The sequence below is a fragment of the Pundamilia nyererei genome, unplaced genomic scaffold, assembly GCF_000239375.1.
Source record: "Pundamilia nyererei isolate P.nyererei 1_Seehausen unplaced genomic scaffold, PunNye1.0 scaffold00178, whole genome shotgun sequence".
NCBI classification, from domain to species: Eukaryota; Metazoa; Chordata; class Actinopteri; order Cichliformes; family Cichlidae; genus Pundamilia; species Pundamilia nyererei.
In genome coordinates, this window is record NW_005187579.1 from 421,849 (window position 1) to 433,249 (window position 11,401).

The 11,401-nt window shown below is 42.7% G+C and overlaps 1 protein-coding gene across 15 annotated transcripts in view; it reads left to right on the forward strand.

Moving 5' to 3' along the window:
* zmynd8 (zinc finger, MYND-type containing 8) overlaps positions 1–11,389 on the forward strand; it is a 23,427-nt gene extending 12,038 nt beyond the window's left edge. For 7 of the 15 annotated variants that reach the window (XM_013914200.1, XM_013914199.1, XM_013914197.1 and 4 more), the window contains 18 exons: positions 4,177–4,398; positions 4,588–4,701; positions 5,094–5,159; positions 5,403–5,495; positions 5,590–5,677; positions 5,926–5,981; positions 6,083–6,160; positions 6,272–6,387; positions 6,483–6,982; positions 7,243–7,377; positions 7,537–7,692; positions 7,874–8,407; positions 8,540–9,037; positions 9,246–9,442; positions 9,655–9,735; positions 9,831–9,909; positions 10,013–10,252; positions 10,408–11,389. In XM_013914200.1, the coding sequence (XP_013769654.1) occupies positions 4,177–4,398; positions 4,588–4,701; positions 5,094–5,159; positions 5,403–5,495; positions 5,590–5,677; positions 5,926–5,981; positions 6,083–6,160; positions 6,272–6,387; positions 6,483–6,982; positions 7,243–7,377; positions 7,537–7,692; positions 7,874–8,407; positions 8,540–9,037; positions 9,246–9,442; positions 9,655–9,735; positions 9,831–9,909; positions 10,013–10,252; positions 10,408–10,586 (3,432 nt within the window). In that variant the 3' untranslated portion in view covers positions 10,587–11,389. The other 8 variants (XM_013914192.1, XM_013914195.1, XM_013914202.1 and 5 more) reach the window with 8 other exon arrangements.
* The last annotated feature ends 12 nt before the right edge of the window (positions 11,390–11,401 follow it).

The window sequence follows — 11,401 nt, forward strand, 5'->3', positions numbered from 1 at the left end:
TGGTCAGGTGATAAGTGATAGCCTCCGTAATTTCTTTGTGCCTGCGAGAGTTCGACGGGTGTAAGGTTCCCGTTATTGATGTTTGGGTGGTTGACCGGGACGGATTTTCTCCTGTCACTTTCTCGTCATCCCTGACGTGCTCTCCGTTGTTTTTTCCCTGCCAATTTTAGCTTCACACGGCACAGCTTCTGTATCACGTGGTATAAGGCTCCGCCCTTGTCATTTGTTGAGCAGGAAGAGTGAGCGCTTGTTTTCATGCAGAGTACGTCCCGGATCAAAATGCAGTACAATCGTCGTCTTTTTTTTTTTTCTTTTTTTTTAAATCGTTGTCATTTGGAAATGAGATCGCACATAAGTATGAATCGAGATCGCGATTTTCTAACGATTAATCGTGCAGCCCTAAGTAAAATTGATAAAAAATATCAACAGTCCAAACTTTTTAAAGATACATTTATATAGTTAAAAGAAAATATATTTTGCTCTTATGTATTATCTTAATTAAAGGCTCATTTTTCACAGATAATTACAAAAATATTTTGTTTCTTATCTAGTGGCACTGATAATGTAAAAGGGTTTTAGGGGGTTTTGTTCAAATTTGTAATAATAGATGATCCAAAATATTTAGGAGAGAATCACATGTTACTAGAAAATATCAGCACTTCACTCTTTTGAATTTGTGGTTTTCAATATATGGGATTAAATATCCTGCACTAGCCTATATAGATATTGTATCATTACCAATCACTGGTGATTTTGCCAAAAGGTGTATTCAAGATGCCAGATTTATTTACTGCAAAGAGCAGTGGATATTGTCCCTTCTGAATGTGAAAGGCATGGACAAATCAGGCTACAGTATTCATGAAGTTTAAGTCAGCTCAGACTTCAATAAGTTACACAATTTTAATAGCACAAGATAATTCTTTTGTGATGTATTGTATCGTTGGGAAGTTTCTGATAGGGCTTATATAAGATTTAGAGGCCATGTCCAATATTTTTTATGTTTGTCTGTTAGTTTTGACCTGATTAATACCGTTAATGCCTGAGTATTATGTGAAAATGAAGTCTGTGCAGCTGTAATTTTAACAAATGCTTTTATAGTTACCAGTATTTCAGTAAAATTCCCTACAATCTGTACTATAATAATTACATGATTACTTGTGGCTTATGATTTAGCTTGCATTGCCATGTGAACGCTTTGCTTGCTTTCTGCTCAAAGCAAATCACAAATTTACATTAAGATAAGATAAGATAAGATAAGACTTTATTGATCTCACAACGGGGAAGTTTTTGTGTCACCTCAGCTTAGGTACAGATATCAGAAGGAAATACAAAAATACAAATAAGTACAATCAGTGAAAAAAAGTAAGATAATACACTATATACAATGGCAGCATACACAGTATGTGATTATGGATATGGTTGGAAATATGGAAGACATAAACTATATAGCTTGACATAACTATTGTACCACTACTATTCCTATTTATAGACATGTACACACACACATGTACACACTAAATATACATATGTTTACATATATACCTGCACATGTCCATACACATGGAGGGTCCATTATGCATGAAGTGGTGACCGTGGATGTTCACAGTGTCCAGTGACTTATGACATCGTGATTGAGGAGTTATAGAGTCTAACTGCTGTTGGGATGAATGATCTGCGAAAGCACTCCTTCCTGCAGCGAGGGTGTTTCAATCTCTGACTAAAGGAGCTGCTCAACCCACTCACATACTCATGCAGTGGGTGATGTGGGTTGTTCATGATGGATGTCAGCTTTACTAACATCCTCCTCTCGCCAACCACCTCTACAGACTCCAGGGGACATCCCAGCATGGAGCTAGACCTCCGCACCAGTTTGTCAATCCTGTTCCTGTCCCTGTCCGTGCATCCACTCCCCCAGCAGGCCACTGCATAGAAAAGGGCAGATGCTACCACAGTGTCATAGAATGTCCTTAACAGAGTCCTGCAGACTCCGAAGGACCTCAGTCTCCTCAGCAGGTGGAGTCGACTCTGACCCTTCTTATACAGGACGTCTGTATTTGTAGTCCAGTGCAGTTTATTGTTGAGGTGAACACCCAGGTACTTATAAGAGTCCACTATCTCAATGTCTTTCCCTTGGATGTTCACCGGTGTTGTAGGGGGTGACTTCCTCCTGGAGTCTATGATCATCTCCTTTGTCTTGCCGGTGTTGATTTGGAGTACGTTGGTCTCACACCAGCCAACAAAGTCACTGACGACCCCCCTGTATTCTTGATCATTCCCATCTGATACGCATCCAATGATGGCTGTATCATCTGAGAACTTCTGTATATGGCAATCGTCCGAATTATAACAGAAGTCTGAAGTGTAAAGGCTGAACAGGAAAGGTGAGAGAACCGTGCCCTGTGGTGCCCCCGTGCTGCAGATTACCACCTCGGACACACAGTCATGGAGCCTCACATACTGTTGTCTGTTGGTAAGGTAGTCGATGGTCCATGTAGTCAGCTGTTTGCCTACTCCGGCTCCCTCCAGCTTTCCTCTCAGTAGTGCAGGTTGGTTGGTGTTGAAAGCACTGGAGAAGTCAAAAAACATGATCCTCACAGTGCTCCCCGCCTGCTCTAGGTGAGAGAGGGATCGGTGTAACAGGTAGATGACAGCGTTATCCACCCCAATTCCAGAATGGTAGGCGAACATCACTGAGCCCACCAGTGGCCGAAGGTGGTGCAGGATGAGCCTTTCCATGGTCTTCATCAGATGAGAAGTCAAGGCAACAGGCCTGAAGTGGTTGGGCTCCCTGGGTTGTGCGATTTTTGACACAGGAACCACACAGGAAGTCTTTCACAGTTCAGGAACCCTCTCCAAGCTCAGGCTCAGGTTGAAGATGTACAGGGCCACCTGACAGAGCTGGTCTGCACAGTCCCTGAGCAGTCTGGTGCAGATTCCATCCGGACCTGCTGCCTTCCTTGCCTTCGTCCTCTTGAGCTGATTTCTCAGCTGTGAAGTAGATGTGAGGCTGGGCTGGAATGGAGGGTGGGGCTGGCTCTGTTGTGGGTAGATGTGTGGATAGGGTTGAAGCAGGGTTGTGGTGACAGGAGAGCTCAGGTGACAATGGCATTGCACCCGGGGGGCGGCAACTGGAGGAGGGTTAATGGAACCTGGGGGGTGGGAGAGGTGATAAGTGGGCCATTGTCAAATCTGTTAAAAACAGATTCAAGTTGTTAGCCCACCCCCGGCCAGCAGACACTGTGGCTCCTCCATTGTCCTGGAAGTGGCCAGAGATTTGTTTCATGTTCCTCCAGACTTCTCTGATGTTTTTCTGTTGGAGTTGGTTTTCCGTCTTCCTCCTGAAGCACTCCTTGCCTTCTCGGATCTTGTATTTAAGATCCTTTTGGACTTTCTTAAGTCCCTCCTTGTCTCCCGACCAGAAAGCTCTCTTCTTCTTGTTCAGCAGGGCCTTCAGTTGTGGGGAGACCCACGGTTTATTGTTTGAGAAACACTGTATTTTCTTGGTAAGGCACAGTGTTCTCAACACAGAAATTAAAGTAGTCCGTGATGCAGTGGGTGAGGGCGTCGATGTCCTCACCGTGAGGCTTGCAGAGTTCCTGCCAGTCTGTGCATTCAAAACAGTCTCTTAGGGCCTCAGTGCGTTCCTCAGACCACACCCTTATCACCTTCTTCGTGGGGGGGGGGGTCCTCTTCACCATAGGAGTGTAAGTGGGGTGGAGAAGGACCAGGTGGTGGTCTGAGTGGCCAAGCAGGGTGAGGGGTGATGCACTGTTAGCCTGCTTTGTGTTGGCAAACAATAGATCCAGGGTTTTGCTGTCCCTTGTATGGCAGTCAACATACTGGGAGAAGTTAGGGAGAGTGACAGATAGTGAGGCATGATTGAAGTCCCCAGAGATAATATGATTGCATTAGATAAATGATTGGTGGTAAATTTTATGTTATAAAACACAGACTGAAATCACGGAATGAAGCTACATTACCTAGAATAACTGGACTTGTAATTCTTTTATGGTAGACTCATAAAACAGCAGTCAGTGTGTAAGAGAGTCAGTCTGTGTTTTGGATGGTAACTTCTGTGTGCTTTTTGTCAATGCTTTGCATGTCTGCTTGGCTTCTCTAATCTCTGGCCTGATTTTGATCTCCCCCAACTTTGTGTTTCTTTTGCCTGCATTCCAGTCAGAACTAAGACATGGTCCCTTTTACTATGTGAAGCAGCCAGCACTCACCACAGACCCTGTTGATGTTGTACCGCAGGACGGCAGGAATGACTTCTACTGCTGGTTGTGCCACCGCGAGGGCCAGGTGCTCTGCTGTGAGCTCTGCCCCAGGGTGTACCACGCCAAGTGTCTCAAACTACCAGCCGAGCCCGAGGGCGACTGGTTCTGTCCGGAGTGTGAGGTACTCACTCAGGAATGTGAAAAATATATTAGTGTTGTAAAGCGTAGGTTAATCCTGTACTTATATTGGCTTAATAAAATAAGACCAACCAGTAAGTATGGATTGTAGATGACAAAGATAGGTTGTCAGGCTTTCGTATGCTCAGTGCAGATATAACAAAAGTGTTTGTTTTCTCCTGGTGTCTTTTAGAAAATAACAGTTGCCGAGTGTATAGAGACTCAAAGCAAAGCCATGATGATGCTTACTATAGATCAGCTGTCTTACCTGCTAAAGTTTGCCCTGCAGAAGATGAAACAACCAGGTGTAAGTATTCTGTTACCCCTGTGTTTCCAGAAATTCGTGCTGCTAAAAAGTTTGAAGGCACAAATTTCTTTTTCATGTGTATGTTCACATGCAGTATATCACTGGGATTTTGGCATCTCCTCTTTGCTGACCAGTGGTGATTTTTAGACACCTTTTGCAGCCAAACGATAACTGTACTACCATCTGTCATATCAGATAATCTGCACATCCTGAGGTGCAACCTCCTCACAAACAGTCCAGCATGGTATAATATTGATTTGCATGTGCTAATAATTTCTAATAACACAACTAACAATCATTTGATAATGATGGGCCTGACATGGCTGGAAACCATGAAAGTAAATATCCTAGCTGGTGGTGAGGATACAGCTGCCCCTCTCACTCTCTTTCAGGATCATCCCCGCTTGTCATCTCGCTCCCCCCATGCAGCTTCCACGCAGAGAAAGACTTATAATTGGGTAATCAATTACACCACTAACAAGACCCCGTCATGATTTCTTCCTCCACTAGTATTCCTCCTTCTGTTTGAAGCGGCTTTTAGAACTTTTAGTAGTAGCATGGTGGTAGCATGTTGGTTTGTGGCAGAGGGGACAGGTGTTGAAAAATAAGATTTAGGCTAAGGTGTAATAAATATTGAAAAAAAGCTAAGGTTTAGTTGAGTTTATTTAGCTTCACTCTCTTCTCTGTTTACATAATCCTAGACTGAACCATTCCAGAAACCCGTGTCTCTTGAACAGCATCCTGATTATGCAGAGTATATATTTCATCCTATGGATCTCTGCACACTTGAGAAGGTAATACGCTGAGCAGTCGCGATGATTGGATAGTGTAAATGTGGAAAAGTTGAATCATTTGACATTTAAACATCATTTCTTTTTGTCACCACAGAATGTCAAAAAGAAAATGTATGGCTGCACAGAGGCCTTTTTGGCGGATGCAAAATGGATCTTGCACAATTGTATTATATACAACGGAGGTATGCTCCTCGATGTGTGAGCTGTATTACACTTATCTACAGTTATGGTATAATGAGTATAGTAATGCACACGATGCATGACTGTGTTAATAGCAGATAATTACACTTTCCTCAGATTAGCTGATATTAATGTGTTATTAGAGTGCATTTCCAGATGAGGACAATTAACAGTAATTCTGACTTATATAAAATAACAGTATAACTAAAAGATTTAAAAGTTTTTACCTAATTGCATGTCCTTATTTCAGGCAACCACAAACTTACAACTACAGCTAAGGTGATAGTAAAAATCTGTGAACATGAGGTAAATATTACTTTACTTTTCATTATGGGTAACACTATGACATCTGAAACTTAATTTATCCATCTTTAAATGCACATTTATTTGTTTCATTTTGTTTTCAGATGAATGAGATTGAAGTTTGCCCTGAGTGTTATTTATCTGCGTGCCAAAAGAGAGACAACTGGTTCTGTGAGCCTTGTGTAAGCTGAGTTACCTGAAGTTTCTGCTGATCATGCTATCAGAACCTTCTCAAATGTACAAATCTTTAGAGTACAACTCTGTAGTTCCAGTGTTTTACTGTATGTCTGCAGAGTAACCCGCACCCTCTAGTGTGGGCCAAACTGAAAGGGTTTCCATTCTGGCCTGCTAAAGCTCTGCGGGACAAAGATGGGCAGGTGGATGCTCGCTTCTTTGGGCAGCACGACAGGTATCAGTGCTTTGCTCTTCAGTTTCTTGGGCTTGGTGGCATATTACAGTCTTTGTGTTAAAACGAGAGACATATTATTGATCTTCTTCTTTCAGGGCCTGGGTTCCTTTAAACAATTGTTACCTCATGTCCAAGGAAATTCCTTTTTCTGTAAAGAAGACCAAAAGCATTTTCAACAGTGCCATGCAAGAGATGGAGGTCTATGTGGAGAATATGAGAAAGAAGTTTGGAGTGTTTAATTACGCCCCCTTCAGGACGCCGTACACGCCGGACAATAATTTTCAGATGCTCCTGGATCCTTCTAACCCCTCGTCAGGTCCCATCAAACCTGAGAAGCAAGAAAAGATCAAGCTGAGTTTTGATATGACCGCATCGCCTAAAATTGCATTGACCAGGACCTTGTTACCTGGGGCTGGGGTGGGAGGAAGCGCAGCAGGACGCCGGCTCCCTCTCACTGACATGCCTCGCTCACCCATGAGCACCAACTCCTCTGCTCATACAGGTTCAGATGGGGAACAAGAAACAACCGACAAGTCCCAGACAAAAGCATCAAACAGCCAGTTCAGTACAGGAGAGGAGTCCATGGACTGCACAGGTGTGTGAGTGCCACTCCAAGTCCTCCCCTGTATCAACTATGAGCAGTATGTTGCTAGCAGATGTGGTTATTCATATATTTATCAACTACTAAACCTGTAGTCACCTTTAAAATGAAATCAGTATATCTGCTGATATAAAGCAACTGTGATAACATAATTTAAAAACATATATATGTAATAAGCATTGCATATATCTGTCTGCTTATATCTGCATTGTGTAGACAGTAGACCTTGTTTCAAAACAAATATCTATCGACAGTCTCACCAGCTCATCCTCGACCTGGTGGTGCAGGTGGTTCCTTGGACAGCCCCAAATCATTACCCTCTCAAGCTCCCGGCATCCCCAAGCAGGAGAAGACACCACAGACAGGAAGTATTCTGAACCTTAATCTAGGTGAATCCTTTATGTCTTTGTAACACAAACTACAACACACAATAATGTGTTTAAAAATGTCTCCCTCTATTTTAAAAGCCACTTCTACTGCACACACTATGACTGTCAAATCATAAAACCTTTTCTTATTGCTCATGTACATATGCACACGATCTCTAGATCGAAGTAAAGCAGATATGGACCTAAAGGAGCTGAGTGAAACAGTTCAGCAGAAACAAGGAGCCACACCTGTCCTCACATCTCCAAAAAGACTAATCAAGAGCCGTTTCCAGCTGAACTTAGACAAAACCATTGAGAGTTGCAAGGCCCAGTTGGGTTAGTAGAGATACTACTGAGGCCAGTTTTGTAATTCCTTTGTGTTGATAATTTGTTAGCAGTGCCATAATTGAAATATTAATTGGGTTTTGTTTGTTTTTGTCATTTTGGGACCTTCTTCATAGATATTTCCCAGGACACAGTTTATTGTGGTGTGACAGCCTCTTTCATTGCTTTGTAGGTATTGGTGAGATCTCTGTGGATGTGTACAAAGGTGTTGAACACAGTGACTCAGAAGAGACTGATAAATCTGACTCCAGTGACAGTGAGTATGGCAGCGATGAGGAGCAGAAGACCAAGAATGAACAAGACACAGCACCCAGTGAGGAGCCCCAGAAGGAACCCACCAAAACTAATGTCAAAGACCAACCTTCCCCCAGCAATGAAGAGGAGGGTAGAGCTGATTTACTTGTAGCAACTGAATCAGCAGCTGGCGAAGCCACTGTGACGGTGTCTGACGCTCAAACTAAAGAGAAAACGAGCAGTGAAGTAGAAAAAGAGAGCCCAGAGAAAAGCAAAGCACCTCGAGAATCACCTGTTCCCAGAGAAAAGTCTCAGGTGAAACAAGAGACAAAGCAGACTGTGCCAGTGGAGGACTCTGACTCAGAGAGGGAACTGGTTATTGATCTTGGAGAGGAGCAAGGTGGCAAGGAAAGGAAAAGGAGAAGAAAAGACAGCGCTACTGTTAAAGATTCAACTACTGGTAAAGTTGAAGGTGACAGTTATACTTTCTCTGTGTGTCTGACTAGAAATCGTCTAACACTTCATGTTATACTCCTTATTTTGTTTAAACCTTATCAACTTTGTATGGGCAAAATTGGCAAATAAGATATGATTTTTCCTGTAGGTAAAGCTTCTATAACGTCAACGCCCCCATCTCAAAACAGCACGGCACCTTCCACACCCTCTAGTGTTTCCATGCAGTCCCCTGTGGCCATTCCTGTCACTGTGGTCTCCTTCACTGCTCCTTCTCCTGCAACCATCAGCCTCGCGTCTGCATCCAGTGCCACTGCAACACCCCCCCCTTCCACTTCCACCTCGACCACACCGGCTTTGAAGAAACAGCGCCCTCTGCTGCCTAGAGAGACAGTGCCAGTGGTACAGAGGGCTGTAGTGTGGAATCCCACAGCTAAATTTCAGACCTCCTCTCAGAAATGGCACATGCAGAAGGTGCAACGTCAGCAGCAAAACCAGCAACCTGTGGCAACCACACAAATGCAGGCGTCATCTCCCAGGCAAGGCCAGACGCAAGTGCTAACCCAGACCCAGGCAGCTGCAAACGGCTCTACAGCAGTCTCCTCCTCTTCACAAAGCACACGCTATCAGACCAGACAGGCGGTGAAAGGTAAAAAACAAGCTTCACGGTATGCTAAACTAAGTATGACCTAAAACTGTGTGACTCAATACAAGTCAAGATTCCTTCATGTAAGAGTGGTTAGACAACGTACAGACCTAAAGAGCAAAATGAATTAGAATATTACAATTTGATGGCTACAGTGAAAATGTTCTACTTGCATGTTTCACCATGTGAATAATAGTGTTTCTTATTCCAGCTGTTCAACAAAAAGACACCCTACTCAGCACGTCCACTTCAGCTGTCACGCTGGTTTCCAGTAGCCCAGCTTCCGTTGCCATGATGGCAGCGTCGAGTTTAGGCACGGCTGCTGCACCTTCACCAGTGGCAACAGACCTGTATATCCCAACTGCCTCGGCAGATGTGGCGGCAGACATTGCCAAGTACACAAATAAAGTTAGTGCATATTTTCTTAGACAAGCAATTTGTTTTATGTTTTCACTGGAAACACTGCTGGTGTAGTAAAAATACACAAAATACATTAGCACTGGGTAACTTTAAAACTACATATTAGTGACAGAACAACCTTTGTGTTATTAGTCTGGGTGAGAGGCAAAGTATATCATTTTTAATGACACATCCTCATAAAATTGTCTTCTTTCTTTCAGATAATGGATGCAATTAAAGGTACAATGAGTGAAATCTACAACGACCTTTCAAAAAATCCTTCAGGGAATACAGTAGCAGAGGTAGGTGGTTGCTCTCGGTTGCATATAGACTGAAAACGATTCAGCTCATTTCCTTATCCTCGTATGCCTTTATCTTTTTCTTTTTCTTTTTACAGATAAGAAGACTGAGGATTGAAATAGAGAAATTACAGTGGTTGCATCAGCAAGAGTTGTCCGAAATGAAGCACAATCTTGGTGTGAACTTTATCAGTCAACGTAACCGTGCAGTCTTTTTTTCCCCTCACACTGTACAATTAGTTCTACCCGTGTTTGGTCACGCTTGTGTTCTTATATGTAGAGCTTACGATGGCAGAGATGCGGCAAAGTCTGGAGCAGGAGAGGGAGAGGTTGGTGAGCGAGGTGAAGAAACAGATGGAGCTGGAGAAGCAGCAGGCAGTGGATGAGACAAAGAAGAAACAGTGGTGTGCTAACTGCAGGAAAGAGGCAATCTTCTACTGCTGCTGGAATACCAGCTACTGTGATTACCCCTGTCAGCAAGCCCACTGGCCAGAACACATGAAGTCTTGCACTCAGTCAGGTAACAGCGCATGTCGTCACTAACATGCTGAGGATCATATTGACAAAAACAAAGACTGTATTTTCTTATGCTCTCCATTTGCATGCCTTTATAACCACCATTCATTTCTTACGGTAGTTGTAATTAGTTTGGGCTGTTTTTTGTTTTATTTGTAGCCACGGCTCCACAGCAGGAACCTGAGGCCGAGCCTACAGCAGACCTCCCAAATAAAGGTTTAGGGCAGACTAGCGGTGGCCCAAACCCTCTCAGAGACACACCAGCCTCTGCGTCATCCTCGGACAAAGACTGTGACATGGAAAAGAGCACTGACAGTGTTGCCGTCACTTTGTCATAACCACGCTTACCATACTTGAAAATGTAAATGTAAATTTTTTTCCTCCCACTACAATAATATGTCCATGTAATTCTGTTCAACAGCCTTTTCCAAATTGAAAGTGAAAAAAAAATCAATTTATTTTTTATTTATATTATTTGTTTGCCTTTCGGGCGTCACATGGTTCCCCCACTGCAGAGTGGTGTAAAACACGACTGGCAGCAGAGTGCGGCAGTTTAAAAAATAGCTTACAGTGTATGTTCTTGCACTCTCTTGCTGGTCTTTATAGGCAGCTGCCAGTATAAAGAGCTTAAGAGCATGCTTGAGTGTCATAAAACATATCAGTGGTATATTGGACAACAGTTAAACCATTTATGACTACAGAAATGTAACCCGTGTTAATGAACCACCTCAGTTGTAGATTAGAGGACTGCTGACAGAAGTGTCTGTAAATGACTTATTTTGTATTTTGTGTTAATTTATTTGTTATTCTATTGTTGTCTGTTGTATACTGCAAAGAAAGTAACAAATACACACATTTTAAACAAGCTGTTTTATATGATTACAAAAACAGTCTTACATTTGATCTTTTAGTTGTCTCTAAAGTTGAGGGGAACCTTAGGGTTTGGTTGAATGTAAATGTTATAAGACTGTACTAACAATGAAACAGCTGCGGCATATTTTAAGATTTGAATATTTCCATAATCTGCATCAAATGCCCCCAAGTAGACGTTTATGGGCCTATCAAAAACAGATTTTTGAGAGGTCGGAATTGTACATTTCTGTGTAAATTGTGACAAAAACAGTAAAGTAAAAAAGTAACATAGAAAGAGTTG